This window comes from Papio anubis, chromosome 8 (genome assembly GCF_008728515.1).
Source record: "Papio anubis isolate 15944 chromosome 8, Panubis1.0, whole genome shotgun sequence".
NCBI lineage: Eukaryota > Metazoa > Chordata > Mammalia > Primates > Cercopithecidae > Papio > Papio anubis.
Genome location: NC_044983.1, coordinates 6,697,642 through 6,715,646, shown reverse-complemented (window position 1 = coordinate 6,715,646; position 18,005 = coordinate 6,697,642). Strand labels below are relative to the sequence as shown.

Genomic DNA, 18,005 nt, shown 5'->3' with positions numbered 1-18,005 from the left:
ATGGGGTAAGTTGTACCCACACCCTCAACATCGCCCTATAGATTCACCCTGCATATAACAAACCTGAACATGAACCCAGAAATCTAAAATAAAAGTTGAAAAATAATGAGATTCATTGTTGTGTCTGGTTCCTATGAAGCTGATGTCTCCCTGGATGATCTCTTGGGCAGGGGCACTGTTGTCTGATGTTGGGGCCATCCCGGTGGTGGTGGTCTTCCCAGGTGTTCACATAAGAAAGGATGTGGGTTCTGGGTATTCTGTTTACTGCTGCTGTTGCACAACCTGTCAACCTCTGTGTGTCTGGTTCAGCAGCAGCCGTACCAGCAGCACCCGGAGTGATTTTAGGAGTTCAGGGAGCACAGAATGCACTGCAAGTGGCTCTGAGTCACTGGTGGCTCCTGGTTCTGCCTTCCTCACCCCTGACTCAGTGTCCTGATGTCCTTCCCTCCCAGGCTTAGCTGCAGCGGTGAGCACTGCAGGCTAGTGCATGGCACTCCATTCCCAGGACCCACTGGGTTCCCAGTCTGTTGAGGTTGTACCTGTTCCTTGTCCAGTGGCTTTCAAACTTTCATCCCAACTAGCACAGAGATTCTTCTCTTGCAGTCCCTTTCACATTCTTTTCAGACTGCCCTAGAACGTTGGAAGAACTCTGGAGTTTAAGCAATCAGGAGTTTTGTCTAAAAGTCTTTGTAGTGGGGGAACCCACCCCCGATAATTCAATGTGGGTTCTTTTCTGTTTCCCTTAGTGTTGGCCGGTTTGAGAAATAAAGGGAAAAATTACAAAGAGATAAATTTTAAAGCTAGTTGACCGGGGGAGACATCACATGTTGACAGGTTCCGTGATGCCCCCCAAGTCACAAAACCAGCAAGTTTTATTAGTGATTTTTAAAAGGGGAGGCAGTGTATGAATAGGTGTGGGTCACAGAGATCACATGTTTCATAAGGTAATACAGTGTTACAAGGCAAATGGAGGCAGGGCGAGATCACAGGACCAGGGTGAAATTAAAATTGCTAATGAAGTTTCAGACACGCATTTCATTAATAACATCTTATCGGGAGACAGGGTTTGAGAGCAGACAACCGGTCTGACCAAAATTTATTAGGCGGGAATTTCCTCGTCCTAATAGGCATGGGAGTGCTACGGGAGACCAGGGCTTATTTCATCCCTTATCTGCAACCGTAAAAGACAGATGTCCCCAGAGCGGCCATTTTAGACACATCCCCCTAGGAATGCATTCTCTTTCTCAGGGATGTTCCTTGCTGAGAAAAAGAATTCAGCGATATTTCTCCTATTTTCTTTTGAAAGGAGAGAAATATGGCTCTGTTCCACCCGGTTCTGAGGGAGCCAGACCTAATGGTTATCTCCCTTGTTCCCTGAACATCACTGGTATCCTGTTCTTTTTTCAAGGTGCCCAGATTTCATATTGTTTAACCAATTTGTGCAGTTAACGCAATCATCACAGGGTCCTGAGGCGACATGCATCCCCAGTTTACGAAGATGACAGGATTAAGAGATTAAAATAAAGACAGGCATTGGAAATCACAAGAGTATTGATTTCACTTATTCACTGATAAGTGTCCATGAAATCTTCGCAATTTGTGTTCCGAGATTGCAGTAAAGACGGGCATAAGAAATTGTAAAAGTATTAATTTGGGCAACTAATACATGTCCATGAAATCTTCACAATTTATGTTCTTCTGCCATGGCTTCAGCCAGCCCCTCCGTTTGGGGTCCCTGACTTCCCGCAACATCTTTGCAACACGTTCTCTTCCATGTTTACCCTCAGTCCCCCCGTTATCCCGATTTTCCCATTCTTTCCACCAGTGTCAACACCCAGTGTCAGTAGACATGGCTTAAGCTGGTCTTTCATACACATGCATTTGAAGTTCCAGGGAATATTGAAGTGAGTCTGAACTCTCCATAAGTGCCTTGACATCATCAGGTTGAAGGAAATATTCTACAGAAACAGTGGGTGAGGGAGCAGGTGTGCCCATGAGAGGAGAGAGGCCTCCAGAGCAGCAAGAATATTCCCACACACTTTGAGGCTGTCTGGTGGCTCCAGCAGACACAGTGTGTGTGGACCTTCGGCATGCCCCTGAGACCTGGTTTTGACCCGGTAGGAAAGGGCTGTTGTGGAACACAGCGTGCATGTTAGTGTGAGGCAGAGCGGGGTTGCATGGGGATGAGCTCTGGGGAGAACTGGCCACATTCCAGCTCCTCAGAGTGCACCGTCCTGTCCCTCCCCTCAGCCGTTTGTCCACCACCCTGTAGGGCGGGGCCTGGTCCTGCCTGTGCCACACAGAGACTCCTGGGCCTGCAGATTCAGCTGGGACAAGCAGGAACTCCAAGTTCCCTGCACGTTGTCTGCCTTTCCCAGCTGCCGCTCTCAGGTTGTCTATGTGTCTAGTGGTGTCGTCTGCAGCAATTTTACAATAAACCATGAAGTAAAAACTTCCTTGAGCTGTTTTGAAATGTGGCCCTAAATCCCTGACTCTTTCCACATAAAAATGGAGGTGAAATCCTCTTCTGTTGAATCTACGTTGGGTGACATCTTGACCAGTTGAACACACCTGACTTAGCACCACGGCATTTGCTGGGCTAAGGACATAAGAAGTTCGTATTTTTCACTTCCTCTGTATTGTATGGTGCTGCAGCCTAAATGTTTTTGTTCATCTGAAATTCATGTGTTGAAATCCCTCCCCCAGATGATAGCATGAAAAGGTGGGGCTTTCTGGGAGGAGATATGTTCAGGACGGTGGAGTCCTCATGAATAGGATTAGTGCCCCTGAGGAAGAGGCCCCAGAGAGCTCCTTCATTCCTTCCCTCAGGTGAGGAAGCCGTGAGAAGATGCTGCCTATGAACCAAAATGCTGGTCCTCACCAGAAAGAAATCTGTTGGCACCTTGATTTGGACTTTTCAAACTCGAGAACACTGAGAAATATATTTCTGTTGTTTAAAAGTCACTTGGTGTATGGTATTTTTTTTTTCAGCACCCCACATCTACTAAGATTGCCGTTGCCTTTGAAGCCCAGATACCCTGCTTGGAGGTAGTCTAAGCGTTGCATAAAATGTGGTACTGAGACCACCTTCAAGCATGAGCTAGAGAACCCAGAGCAACCAGCTTTCTAGGAAAAAGAAAACGCTGATATGCAGTGTTTGTAAATCTCTCTGGTTCAAATCCTCCTAGCTCTGAGTGGGATAAAAGTTGTCACACCTATCTTCTGTGTCATGAGCTGGCATGACCTGACCTCAGTGCATCACAGGGTCTCATCCCTCAGCCTGTCAGAGCTCCCACTGAGCCAGCCCAGCACTCCCTCTTCCTGTGCACAAGCATCTTGGCCATGAGGTTTTCAGATCCCAGCAGCACCTCTCCTCTGATGCCTGTGGAGGGAGCCACGTCCCAATCGCAAATGTGTGAATGAAGACCTGATCGTGCTGTTTTAATCCATTAACTTTTGTGTTGTCTTTTCACACAGTCCTAGACAGAACAGGAGGCATTTTCACAGTGCATTGGTGGAGGAAATCTCTGGTGGAAGGCGTTATATTTCGTGTGTAAATCTCAACTTCTCTAATATATTGATGAAATAGGAGTGAATTTTCTAGATTTTTTCTCAAAGTGTCACAGAGCCCATTGTAGTGGGGGCATGGAATCGTGAACTCTATGGAGTGACTGAGGAACCCTCCTCTCTCATCTCTTAGTGTGAATTTTTCCTGTGTGAGCAGGGGTAGTGTGGGATCCAGGTGGAGTCTCAACCTCCCCTCAGTGACAGGACCCAGAGAGGGGCATGGGACTCAGGAGCTGGCAGAAACAATGGAGAGAGAAGTAGGGGTCTTCTCCCTGAGATGAGCAACGGCACATGGCTGTCACCTGGGGAGAGAACTCAAATTAAGATCAAGAGAAAAATGGGAATACAAGGTAAAGACAACAAGGTCACTTATGCTTTGAGTCCTTCAATCAGGATTTTATGAAGCCAGAATTCTTTCCTTAATTTTCAGGTGTGAAAATGTTAACTCCAGCTTGTTGTGGTTTCTTAAATTTGAATGCAAACTCAACTAATGTGCCTGAAAATGATATAAAACATTACCTAGCTCAGAGAATCTGAGCTAAAGATGGTACAGTGCATAAGAAGAGGAAATGAGGGCAGATGACAGGTGTCCCGGTGCACCTGGGGAACAGACTCCTCGGTGACTCCCATGCACATTTCTGTGGGAGAACAGCCTTAATGGTTCTTGGATCAGCAGGACGGAGTGGGATGGCTATGGGAGGCTGGAAGTAGAGCCGTGAGTCACGCTGACCTTCATACTCTGAGATTGAGAGATGGGAGACCTGAGGTGGTGGCAGGCCATGGGGTGGAGGGCTGGAAGAAAGGGTGGGGGTCACTGTCAAAGCCAGGAGGATACAGTACTTGAGAGGCTGGGAGGGTGACTGAGAGGAAAATGTTAGAGTGGGAGCTCTTTTCCCCTTTTAGGTTCTTCAAGGAGTTGTTTGTTTCTTAGTGAAAAAGGAAAAAACTAGATATTCCTAAACAGAATGAGTACTTTTCTTTTAGATCTCTTCTTGGTTTGTTTCAGAAGCTTGAGTTTAGAAAAATCCCAGAAAATAGGGCCAGCAAAAGAAACCCCATTTCTGATTTAGTCGCTGGGAAAAATCGCATTTTAAAACAAAGGAAGCTACTAACATAGCAGCCAGATCATTCCTCCCATGCTGCAGAGGTTGGCCACCCAACCTCCCTAAAGAAGGCATGCAGAAAAGGCCAAACCCCATGGCCAGAGAGCACTGAAAGCCTGGCACCACCTTTGTTCCTCCCTGGCTAAGCCTCAACTGCAGTGTTCCTGCAGCAAGTGCTTGAACCCTGAGATGCTCTAGCACCCTGCAGAAATAAGAAGGCTGCTATGTTCCCAGGAATTGCTTTTCCCTCCCTCATCCCTTATCTCCCAGGCTGTGTTTCCAGGCAGAACCAACAGGTTCTCAGAGGCATAAACACAAGACACGCGTTGCAAAGTGCAGGAGCATTTCCAGAAAGGCCTCTGTGCATTTTCTGGGTGTGAAGACGACTTTATGGGTGTGTGGAAATCCAGGTCTTAGTAGACGTGACTGGAGGGTGCTCTAATGAGGACATCCTGGTGTGGGCTGCTGTTCTTCTGTACCATTAATCCTACTTTTGCTAACAACAACCCATTTCCCTCTTGTAAAGTTGTTTCAGTGAATCTCCTATAACCCTATGTCTTAAAAAGGCAAATGTGTATCGGAACACGTTTGATTAAACTCCACTTCTTTAGCACAGACCATGCTGGTTTCTCCTGAGAAGAAATGATTTTGTGACTGCATGAACTTTAAACTGACAATGATTGTTTGCTCCAGCACACTCCAGCTCTTGAGAGTGGATCCAGAGCCAATGAGGCAGAGAGTGGAAAATACAGAGCAGTGGATGGGGAGATTGGATGATGGGATTTGGGCCTCATTTCCATTTGAGTCTGAAGCCCAAAATCCTGCTGGAAATTCCTAGAATGTGGAATATTGTTTTGTTTTAAACCTTAGGATTCGGGAAGGTGCATCCCAAGTATCTTGAGACACAAAGACACATCAAAGGTGAAAGAGATGTAAAGACAGAAATCTTACATGCTGCATTTATTTGGGATCAGAAAAGGGAAACTGAGGAGAAGGTACAGCAGAAAGGGAGAATTTCTTGTAACTTCTAAAGCACTTCTGAGCGCATTTTCTTTGATTCTGAAGCTCAGCGGCAGTGCATCCGGGTGGAGCCAACCACGAAAGGCGAGGACCTAAGGTGACATTATTATAACAAACGGCAGAATCCCCGCAAAAGTAAACGCGACTCAAGCCTTCGCTGACTCTGGGGACACAGAGAGAGCATCAGAAATGGATCAGAAGGTCAGCAGTGGGTGGCAAAGGGAATCGTGGAGAAGTCATGCAAGAAGGTATCGAGGGATGCGTCGGCTGCATTAGGCCGGTAGCATGAATAACTTCAGTCAATAAGAATAAATTACACAGAGCAGTGCTGTCAATGAGGATTTGAGACTTATTCTCATTTGCTTTCATTTTGTACGCCCCATCAGACACACACACCTGAACGCACTCTAGGCTTGTCTCTACTCTTAGAAACGGTTGTATGATACAGTCAAATATTCTCCGTAATGAAGATGACTTGTTTGAATCAAGAAAGAACATCAGGACTGTCTCTTCATATCTTAAACTCACTGAATTTCACAGACATATGTTGATTTCAAGTTTTATTTTAAATTTTTATTGGATTTTCTAAAGTGAAAGGATTTCATTAAGGAAGTATGTAAACAAAGAATGGTTACTCTCCAGGCAGAGCTGCCTCAAGTCTTATATAGACAGAAAACCTGATTTCTTTGGCTCTGTATTCAATTTATAGATGAGAAAACCAAGACCCAGAGATGCTAAATGAAGCCATCTAGGTGACATGGACCACTGAGACTTGATTCCCGACTCTGTCTCCCATCCATCCCTCTAGACCCTGCAGCTCTGCATGCCGGCCTGTCTCACCTGAAAGCGGAAGAGCGGCGTTTTCAGGCCATGTAAAGGAATGAGCCATTCCCTGATCATCTGCTCCAGGCTGCTGCTGGGCGGCAGCTTCATCAGCTCTTGCCTGACGTGCCTCTGCCTGAGCATGCAGGGCCACCAGGAGAAGCATGGCGGTGAGGAGGGCGAAGGTCCTCATGGCTGGAGTGACCTGGAAGAAGGAGAGCAGGAGCGGACAAGTCGGGAGCTACTCCTCTCTGTAGGTCTGCACTCTGGCAGCAGGCATGAATTCCTATCAAGTAAAGAGTCATTTATGGCAGGCATCAAGGGCTTGACCACTCTCATGAAGGCATGGGGTGAGTAGCCTCCTGCAGGGGCCAGTGTGAGGAGGACAATGACCCTATCATGCTATAGGTGAAATGAACACAGTGATATCAAGGATTAGAAGTTCATCTACAGCCAAAAATTTGTTTCCAGCTCTGTTGAGATAGGAATAAGAATGAAAAATGGTATATATCTACTTATCTACTATACTCTACCTTAGGATTTGATGTTTCTATACATGTGGTCCTTGATCCCTTTATCATATACTATATATACAAATCAACTCAAAATGGAGCGACGACCCAAACATAGACCTGAAACCATAAAATGACGAGGGGAACATGCGAAGATAACGCTTTGTCATTGATGTTGGTAATGATATCTTTGCTACGACACCAAAGACACAGGCAATAAATGGGAAAAGAGACAAGTGGGGCTGCACTGACCTCTAAAGCATCTGCACGTCAAAAAACAAACCGACAAACAAATAATCAACTGAGTGAAAAAGCAACCCAGAAAATGAAAGACAATAGTTGCAAATCCTAAGTGGTAGAAGGGGTAAATATCTAAATACATAAGGCAGTCAAACAACTCAATAGTAAATAACAAATAACCTGATTGAAAAACAGGCCGAGGATCTGGATTGGCTTCTCTCCAAACAAAAGGGTGTTTTAAGGAGCTATTGTTGTCTCTGTTGGATGTGTCAAGTAGGACACATGTAATTAGAAGGAAATTCCTTGAGTTTCTCTATTAATTGAGCTGGTAGCCAATGCTCCCAGCAGCCCCTAGCGGTTCAGACAGAAATGCACAGCAGGGGATTCACCCACTAGGTCTCTCTGGGGTGGCCCTGGAGTCACAGGTCAGATTAGGGGCACAGCTTCAGTGTTCAAACCTCGACAGGAAAGTTTAAGTTTTGTGTTACTTACAGATCTTCTGCTAGGTGAGGGAAGAGGAGTGCAGACAGCAGTCCTCTGTCCCAGGTCTCCCAGCAGCAAGAGCAGCCAAAGTAATAAACAGCAGAGGACTTCCTATTTAAGAGTTATTTGGGATCAGGTGTCCTATCATCCTGCCATTTCCGTTGGTATATTAATAACTCTTTTGGTAAGGGCAGTTGAGAAATTTGGTGGGAAGCTGGGGTTCAGACAGGAGTCCAGGGAGGGTTCCCTCATCTGCCTTGGTCAGCCCTGGCCAGGTCCAGGCAGCAACCAATGATGGATTCTCCATGACTCCTAAGACAATAGACCCGAGGTGCCTGTGCTGGTGGCTGAGACTGAGCTCGCTGCAGCAGGGGATTACTTAAATCCCCCAGGAGAGCCTGGCCTGCATCTCACAGGATACACTCTGTTAGGGAGACAAGGATGTGATCGCCATGCACAGAAGAGGATGAGGAATCTTCTCTGAACAAGCCTCCCCAGTACCTGTGCTCTCACCAGAACAGCACATCAAAGCCGATGGCTGGGCTGGGATGTTGCAGACCACCTAGGGGAGACTGAATATCACCTCGGCTCGTGTTTCCCAGGCAGGGCAGGCTCCTGCTGGGCCTGTTGGGCGATGTGCACACAGCATGTGGTTCCCTGAGCGATTATGCTGCCTCATTGCTTGGGCAATGGACAGTTTAAGGCTAAATCTAATGTCTAGGACTACTGTAGCCGGGACTCCTGGAGTTTGCTACTTGAGACCTAGGCTGTCTCTGGAAGTCTCTCGCGGCCAAGGTGGCAGGAGATCTGGTGTTAGCTTGCATCACCTGGTGTTGGGTGTCAAATACCTTTGTTCGGTAGTAGCCAATTTCTGGGCAGGCTTAAGAGCCTCCCATACACACAGTGTGAGTGGGATGATCACTGGTCACTTGAGATAAGCAGGATTGGATTCTTGTGGTTCTTCCTCTGTGTTATTTGAGTGCAGAATTCCTAGGAAGACTAGAGCACATTTTAAAAATGTAATTAGTATCCACCGTCCTCCTCCTTCTAGTGAGGTAGATGGGATGTAAGGTTTCTGAAAATGTGAGAGAAAAGAATGCAGCTCACTCCTGAGGCAACAAATACCTATGGTGAGGTTGCTGAACTCCCAGTGTGCTGGCAGGCGCCCTGCCGCCATGGGAGGGGCCAGCTCCGCACAGCCGCTGGTCCCACAGGCTGGGTGCTCAGCACCTCCCTCCAGCCTGTGTGAAGGCAGGCACTGGGCTGGGCTGTGGAGGATCAGTGGAGGGAGAGCCAGCAATTCCCTCAACCTTAAGTATGAGGAGGCTGCCTCGCTCCTTGCTGGGGTGGTCGCTGTGGCAGAGCGGTTGTCCCTGTGGAGGAACAGTGAGTTCCTGATGAGTGGAGGCCCAGGAATTTCAGCATTGGAGGAAGTCAGGCACCAGTCTTATCCCAGCATAAGAAGAAATTTGGGCTATTTGGGGAAACTAAGGCTTCTGGTGGATGGTTTTTAGGTTCCAGGGCATTAGTAGGTGCCTGTAGGGTCACAAATGATGAGGTTATGGGACAAAAATATGAAGGGGTGTGTATGAGCTGCAGAGGGGAAGATCTCCGGGTTCTGGATACATGCCTGGTGTCCTGTAGCTTTTAGAAACCTGGACCTGCTTCCTGCACACAGAACACACTCCAGTCCAAAGGCATTTCCCCAGCACTGCATGAGTGTTATGACTGGAGAGCTGTTAGATTCGGGCATGGGATTGTTACACACAGGCCTCCCAAGTCTACAGTTTTTGCCTAGTTTGTAGGGCAACCTTCCAATCTGACTGAGGCTCTATGGGTTCCTTGCACCATAAAGTAATGGGATTATACTGAAAGCAAATGGTGATCTCAGCAAAATTCCACTGTAATGAGGTCATTTTTGGGGTAATCAGCAAAGCTTGAGTTCAGGGAAACAGCAAGGCAAGGCTTAGGGTAATGGACATGAGCCAGCGCCGTGTCCTGGAGATGGCGAGGTCCATACCTGTAGCAGTAAGGAGAGGCTAGTTGGTGGTGGTCTCGTGGTCAAAGTGATTTTCCTCTATAAGCGGCTTAAACAAATAAGTAAGCAAAAGAGAAATGACCCCTTTAAAACATATGCCAGCGAATGAACAGATACTTCTCAAAAAAAGACATACAACAGGCCAAGAAACATGAAAAAATACTCCACATTAGTGATCATTAGAGAAATGCCAATTAAAACCTCAAAGAGATACCACCTCACCCTAGTCAGAATGGCTGTTATTGAAAAGTTTAAAAATACTCACAATGGCAAGACTGCAGAGAAATAGAATGCTTATACACTATCATACGGAATGGTAATGAGTTCAATCATAGTGGAAAGCAGTTGAGAGATTTCTCAAATAACTTAAAATAGAACCACCACTCACCCAAGCAATCCCACTCCTGGGTATATATCCGAAGGAAGCAAATTGCTCTGCAAAAAGACACACGCACTCCTATGTTCATGGCAGCATCATTCATGATGACAAAAACATGGAGTCAACCTAGATGCTCGTCACTGTTGGACTGGATGAAGAAAATGTGGTTCATATACATGATGGGATACCACATTCATAAAAGAGAATGGAGTTATGTCATTTGCAGCGAGATGGATTCAGTGAGAAGGTGCCGTCTATGAATCACAAAACAGGTCCTCGCCAGACACCAAATCTGTTGGCACCTTGAGTTGGACTTCTCAGCCTCGAGAACACCAGGAAATACATTTCTGTTGTTTCTAAGTCCCTTGGTGTATGATATATTTTTCCAGCAGTCCACATATGCTAAGATTGCTGGTGCCTCTGAAGCCCGGATCCCATGCTTGGAGGAAGTCTAAGTGTTGCAAATCCTGCTAGGTATGAGTGGGATAAAAAGTGTCACACAAATCTCCTCCTTCATGAACGGGCATGATCTGACCTCAGTGCCTCACAGGGTCTCATCCCTCAGCCCTGTCAGAGCTCATGCTGAGCCAGCACCCCCTGCCACCTGTGCACAAGTGTCTTGAGCCTGAGGTTTTCAGATCCCAGCAGCACCTCTCGTTTGATGCCTGTGGAGGGAGCCACCCCCCAATTTCAAATGTGTGAGTGGAGACCTGATCATGTTGTTTTAATCCATTAAGTGTTGTGGTATCTTTTCACACTGCCCTAGATGAACAGATTGCAGTTTTCACAATATCGGTGAGAAATTGCACGTGTACATTTTTTGGGTGTGTGTAAATCTCAGCTTCTCTAAAACATTGATGAAATAGTACAGAACTTTTTCAATTTATTCCCAAAGTGTCACAAAGAGCCCATTGTGGTGGGGGCATGCAATTGTGGACTCTTTGGAGTGACTGAGGAACCCTGTCTCACCCATTCTTAGTTTGAATTTTTCCTGTGGGGAGCAGGGGTAGGGTGGGGTCCAGGTGGAGTCTCAAGCTCTCCCCTCAGTGACAGACTCAGAGGAGGGCGTGGGACTCCAGAATTGGCTGAAACAACGGAGAGAGAAGTAGGAGTTTTCTCCTGGAGATCAGCTATGAAGACCAGGGGAAAATGACCACAATTCACATTGCTGTCATCTGGGGAGAGACTTCAAGTTAAGATCAAGAGAAAAACATGGGAAAAAAAGGTAAAGACAACAGGGTGACTCATGATTAGAGTCCTTGGATCAGGCATCTTATGAAGCCAGAATTCTTTCTTTTCTTTTCTTTTCCTCTTTCTTTTTTTTTTTTTTGAAACAGAGTCTCACTCTGTCACTCAGGCTGGAGTGCAGCGGCATGATCTCGGCTCACAGAAACCTGCACCTCCCAGGTTCAAGCGATTCTCTTGCTTTAGCCTCCTGAGTAGCTGAGATTACAGGCATGCGCCACCACACCCAGCTAATTTTTCTGTTTTCAGTAGAGACGATTTTCACCATGTTGCACAGTCTGGTCTTGAACTCCTGACCTCATGATCCACCCTCCTTGGCCTCCCAAAGTGTTGGGATTACAGATGTGAGCCACTGTGCCTGGACCAGAATTCTTTCTTAATTTTCAGGTGTGGCAGTCAAAATGTTAACTCGGCTTGCTGTGGTTTCTTAAATTTGAGTGCAAAACTCTGCTAATATGCCTGAAAAAGATTGAAAAAAATTATCCAGATAAGAGAACCTGAGGCAAAATGGTGCAGTGCATAAGAACAGAAAACGAGAGCAGATGACAGGTGTCCTGGGTGCAGCCTGGGGAAGAGACTGCTGGGTGATTCCCGTACACAGCCCTTGGGGAGAACAGCCTTGCTGATGTTGATCAGCAGGGAAGGAGGGACGGCTACGTGAGAAGCTGGAGGACAGTGGGTGTGTCAGCGTCGGGAACTTCATAGTTGATGTTCAGAGATGGAGGAATTCCAGGTAGTGGCAGGAGTTAGGGAGTGGCCATGGGGTGGAGGGCTGGAACGAGGTGGCAGTCCCTGTCATCCAGGAGGACACAGCTTTGAGATGTTGGGAGGCTGGCTTCCAGGGAAAGTTAGAGTGAGCTCTTTCCCTTAGTTTCTTCATGAGTTATTTGTTTTTTAGTGAAAATGGAAAAAATACAGATATTTGTAAAACGGAGTGAGTACTTTTCAGATCTCTTTCCTTCTGGTTTTGCTTGTAAGCCGAGTTTAGAAAATCAGAAAAGAAACAGCAAAATAAACCTGTTTCATTTTGTTGTACAAGAAAAAATTCACTCAACTCTCTTTCAGAAATGTTAAGGAAGCGCTTATTGATGACTTGAAATGAGCCTGCAACGCCGCAACAGCGCCCAAACTCTTTCAGCCTCAGCCAGCTGCCAAGCCCCGCACAGCCAAGCGCACCGACATCGGGCAGTGAGCCCTGGGCAGTGACAGCCACACACCACCACAAGGCCACCTCGGCTACAATTTTTACCTGCCTGCTGCATATTGCGGGCTGCTGTCCCTTGAGTAATTACATTTAAAGGCATGAGGCATCTATCTATTCCTATTTCCTTTGTCCTGCTGCATGAGTGGCCTGATTTCAGGTAGAAAAGGTCTTGTATGTCATTAGTAATCGAGAAGGCATCATGGCAAGCAGCGTGCCTCATCTGAGGCTTCCAGCAAGTGGCCCTGCCCTTGGAGACTCCTCACACTCTCTCCCTGAATTCTCTGTCCTAGAGCTTACAGCTATCATCGCCCACTCCTAGACTGCAGGAGCAGAAGTCACACATGTGGTGCTCCCAGTGTGCCTTTTATCCACACAGAGGAGTGGAGGCCTGTCCTCATCTGGCCTCTTTCCCTGATTGATGGATGCTTCTAAAGCACATCAGCCTGAATTCTCCAACCTTCTGTCTGGCAACATCCATTCCTCTAAATTCAGTGGAGGTCGACCCTCATCTGCATAGCTCTTGCCCTGATACCATTGGGTCCACCAACATTTATTCTCATTTCTTCTTTTAATCTCCATGTTTTAAAAAAGTATTCATATAAGAAAATTTGAAGATTCACATGAAATCTTTCTTGCCACCTCTAGCCAGAATGGCCTCTTTCTGTAAAGTCCTAAAGCTTCATGACACCAAATCGTACCCATGATGATTTTTCATCTTTCAGCCTTGAATGTTTTTATTTATTTTGTTTTTTAAAGGTGTATTGTCATAGGGTCTAGAGACATGGACTGCTGTACCTCTGTTGAATTTAGCTTTCTCCTATGGAATTTAGTAGTAACAATTCATAAATCATTTTATGTTGTGATGTGCTATTAGATGTAATTAGTTAATGTAATCAGAATTAATTGATTAACCCCTTACTTTATGTTGCAGTCATCCATGCACTCTGGTACAACAATAAGCAAAACATGCAGCTTCCCTTCTAGATAAGGAGGCAAATGTTACAGATAGTACGTGAAGTGTACAGGGGGTGAGATGGTTGCAATTCTATAGTTAGCAATGAGGAAAATCCTGGGAATGGAGGTGACTGGGGGAACTTGTTGCAATTTAAAATGGAGAGATCAGAAAAGACCTCAGTGACCAAGTGAAGTTTTAGCTGAGACCTCAGATGCTTGGGAGGAAGCCAGGTGGACCTCTGGCAGGTGCCCCAATATACAGTCATCTTGACCCAGTTCATAGTTCAGAATAATATGGAAAGTTAATTCAGGGACCACATGATTCCAGGTCTGTGGCAGTCACCAGAGCCCAGAGAAGGCTCCTGGGCTTCACAACCTGCTTCCCTATTTGTGTCCTTCATTGTCTAAACAACAAGTCTGGGATCATTACCCACTCTGTCCTCCCTGGGGTCTGCGTGGACTTCCCCATCCATGCAGTGTCTTAGTGGGTACCTGGACCCCTGAGCTGCCTCAGCACCCTGCAGCAACAAGAAGGCTTCCGTGTTCCTGGTGTAATGCTTTCCCTCCCTCATCCCTTCTCCCCTCTGAAGCTGTATTTTCCAGGCAGAATCAGGTTCTCAGCAGCTTTAGGGCAACACAAGGGAGGGCACATTGCAAAGTGCAGTGGAGCATTTGTGCGTGTACATTTTCTGGGTGTGAAGAACACTTTATGGGTGTGAAATTCTGGTGTTAGTAGACCTGGCTGGACGATGCTCTTAATGAGGACATCCTGGTGTGGGCTGCTGTGCTTTCTGTTCCATGCATTCTGCCTTTGCTAACAACCCACTTCTCTTCTAATGAAAGTTGTTTCAGTGGATCTCCTGTAGCCCAATGTCTTAAAATGCAAATGTGTGACCTGGACACATTCAATAAAACTCCAGTTCTTTAGCACAGAGGATGCTGGTTTCTTCAGAGGAGTGATTTTGTGACTGCATGAACTTTAAGCCCAGCACATGGGAGTTCTTTGAGAGTGGATCCAGAGAAAATGAGGCAGAGTGAAAGGTAGAGCAGTGGATGGGGAGATTGATGGTGTGATTTGGGCCTTCATTTCCGTTTGAGTCTGAAGCCCCGACTCCTGCTTGAAATTCCTAGAATTTGGAATTTTGTTTTGTTTAAAACTTATGATTCTGGTAGATGCATCCCAAGTGTCTTGAGATGCAAAGACACATCAAAGATGAAAGAGATGTAAAGACAGAAATCTTGCGAGAAGGTATTTATTTGGGATGAGAAAAGGAAATTGAGGACAAGGTACAGGAGTAACAAGAATTTCTTTCAACTCTCAAAGTAACTTCTGAGCGTATTTTTCTTGATTCTGGAAGCTCAGCGGCAGCAGATCCGGCAGAGTCAACCACGAAAAGCGCAGGACCCCAAACGCCTTTATAACAGTTGGCAAACTCCTCGTCTGCAAACGCACCTCAAGCCTTTCGCTGACTCTGGGGACACAGAGAAAGCATCATAAATGGATCAGAAGGTCAGCAGTGAGTGACAAAGGGAATCCTGGAGAAGTCATGTGCTAGCTAATGAGGGATGTCGGCTGCATTCGGGCAGGTAGCATGAACAACCTCAGTCAATAGGAATAAATACACAGAGCAGTGCTGGTCACGCAGGATTTGAGACTTATTCTCATTTGCTCTCATTTTTATGCCTCTGCCCCATCACACACACACCCCTGAACACACTCTTAGGCTTATCTCTACTCTTAGAAACGGTTGTATAGATACAGTCAAATATTCTCCGTGTAATGAAGATGACTTGTTTGAATCAAGAAAGAACATCAGACTGTCTCTTCATGTCTTAAACCTACTGAATTTCACAGACATATGTTGATTTCAAGTTTTATTTTTTAATTTTATTGATTCTCTAAAGTGAAAGGATTATTAAGGAAGTAAAGGAATAAAAGAATGGTTACTCTCTAGGCAGAGCTGCCTCAAGTCTTTATAGACAGAAAACCTGTTAGACTTCTTTGGCTCTCTATTCAATTTATAGATGAGAAAACCAAGGCCCAGAGATGCTAAATGAAGCCATCTAGGTGACAAGGACCACTGAGACTCGATTCCCGACTCTGTCTCCCATCCATCCCTCCAGACCCTGCAGCTCTGCATGCCGGCCTGTCTCACCTGAAAGTGGAAGAGCGGCGTTTTCAGGCCGTGTAAAGGAATGAGCCATTCCCTGATCATCTGCTCCAGGCTGCTGCTGGGCGGCAGCTTCATCAGCTCTTGCCTGACGTGCCTCTGCCTGAGGCTGCAGGGCCACCAGGAGAAGCATGGCGGTGAGGAGGGCAAAGGTCCTCATGGCTGGAGTGACCTGGAAGAGGCAGAGCAGGAGCGGACAAGTGGGGAGAGAGGAGTTAGCCTGGATTTCTATGTCTGCAGAGAGAAGGCTCAGAGACAGGAAATCTTGAACCTTCTCAGAGAGAGGAGGTGTGCATTTCGTTGGAGATTATATGGGATCCCATTGGTCTCAATGTCCATGTCTTCTTCTTTTGCTCTCCTAGCTTTCACTCTAGTTTGAATCTCTATGTTTAGTGTCTGTGCTGGTGGAGAGGATGGTGAAGATGAGGAACCTGGCATCTTTCTCCTGTTTCTACTTCATTACATTTACTTTTACTGTTCTACCAAAGGATAACAGCAGTGCTTTGTTCAGCAAGTTCAGGATACAAATGTTCCTTTCCTTCAGATGGCCCCACTACTCTCTATAGGTCTACACTCTGGCAGCAGGCATGAATTTCCTGTCAAGTGAAGAGTGATTTGTTGCAGGCATCATAGGCATGATCACTCTTATGAAGGCATGAGGTGTAGCCTGTAGCCAGTGTAGAGACAATGACCCTATCATGCGATAGGTGAAATGAACACAGTGATATCAAGGTCAAAATTTCATCTACACTGAAAAATTCATTTCCAGCTCTATAGAGATGTGAATAAGAATGAAAAATGGTATATATCTACTGTACTCCACCTTAGGATTTGATGTTTGTATACATGTGGTCCTTTATCATATACTATATACACAAACCAACTCAAAATGGATTGAAGACTCAAACATAGTCCTGAAACCGTAAAACGACGAGAGGAACATATGAAGATAACGCTTTGACATTGATGTTGGTAATGATATCTTTGCTATGACACCAAAGACACAGGCAATAAACGGGAAAAGAGACAAGTAGCCGCACCGACCTCTAAAGCAAATGCACGTCAAAAAACAAACCAACAAACAAATAATCAACTGAGTGAAAAAGCAACTCAGAAAATGAAAGACAATAGTTGCAAACCCTATGTGGTAGAAGGGTGAACATCTAAATGCGTAAGGCAATCAAACAACTCAGTAGCAAATAAGAAATAACCTGACGTCGGTACGAGGAGCGGCATCCGGCTTCTTCCAAATAGAAGGGTAAGCCAAGGAGCTATTGTTGTTCTAAGCTGGATGTGTCAAGTAGGACACGTGTAATTAGAAGGAAATTTCTTGAGTTTCTGACACTGAGCTGGTAGCCACTGCTCCCAGCAGCCCCCAGAGGTTCAGAGAGAAATACACAGCAGGGGATTCACCCACTAGGTCCCTCTTGGGTGGCCTGGGAGTCACAGATCAGATTGGGTGCACAGCTTCAATGTTCAAACCTCGACAGGAAAGTTTAAGTTTTGTGTTACTTGCTGTGATCCTCAAGTTAGGCAGAGTGAAGAGAGAGGGCAGACAGCAGTCCTCTGTCCCGGGTCTCCTGTGGTAAGAGCAGCCGCGGCACAAACAGCAGAGGACTTCCTATTTAAGAGCTATTTGGGATCAGGTGTCCCAATATCCTGGCTACTTTCCGTTGGGTGTTAACAACTCTTTGGTAAGGGCAGTTGAGAAATGGTGGGAAGCTGTCTGGACAGGAGTCTAGGAGGGTCCCCTCATCTCCTTGGTCAGCCCTGGCCAGGCCCAGGCAGCAACCAACGATGGATTCTCCATGACTCCTAGGATAATGAACCCCGAGGTGCCTGTGCTGGTGGCTGAGGCTGAGCCCGCTGCAGCAGGGGAATATTTAAAGTCCCCAGGAGAGCCTGGCCGGCATCTCCCAGGATACACTTTGTTAGAGAGACAAGAACACAATCACTATTCACAGGAGAGGATGAGGAATCTTGCCCCGAACCAGCCTCCCCAGTACCTGAGTTCTCACCATTACAACACGTCAAAGCCGATGGCTGGGCTGGGATGTTGCAGACCACCTCGGGGAGACTGAATCCCACCTTGGCTTTTGTTTCCAGGCAGGGCGGTGTTCTGCCAGTCTGTTATGATGTGCACAGCATGTGGTTCCCTGGAGCTGACAGTTGCCTCATTGCTTGGGCAATGGACAGTTTAAGGCTAAACGAATGTCTAGGACCATTGTAGCCGGGGACTCCTGAGTTTGCTGCTTGAGACCTAATGT

The 18,005-nt window shown here is 46.3% G+C and overlaps 1 protein-coding gene across 1 annotated transcript; it reads right to left on the bottom strand.

Moving 5' to 3' along the window:
- Positions 1-14,806: 14,806 nt before the first annotated feature.
- On the bottom strand, positions 14,807-17,317 carry BTDB (theta defensin b). The gene is given in 3 exon segments (NM_001141940.1): positions 14,807-15,039; positions 15,724-15,911; positions 17,258-17,317. Coding segments are annotated over 2 exon segments (231 nt in total). The 5' UTR covers positions 15,899-15,911; positions 17,258-17,317; the 3' UTR covers positions 14,807-14,983.
- Between the last annotated feature and the right edge of the window lie 688 nt (positions 17,318-18,005).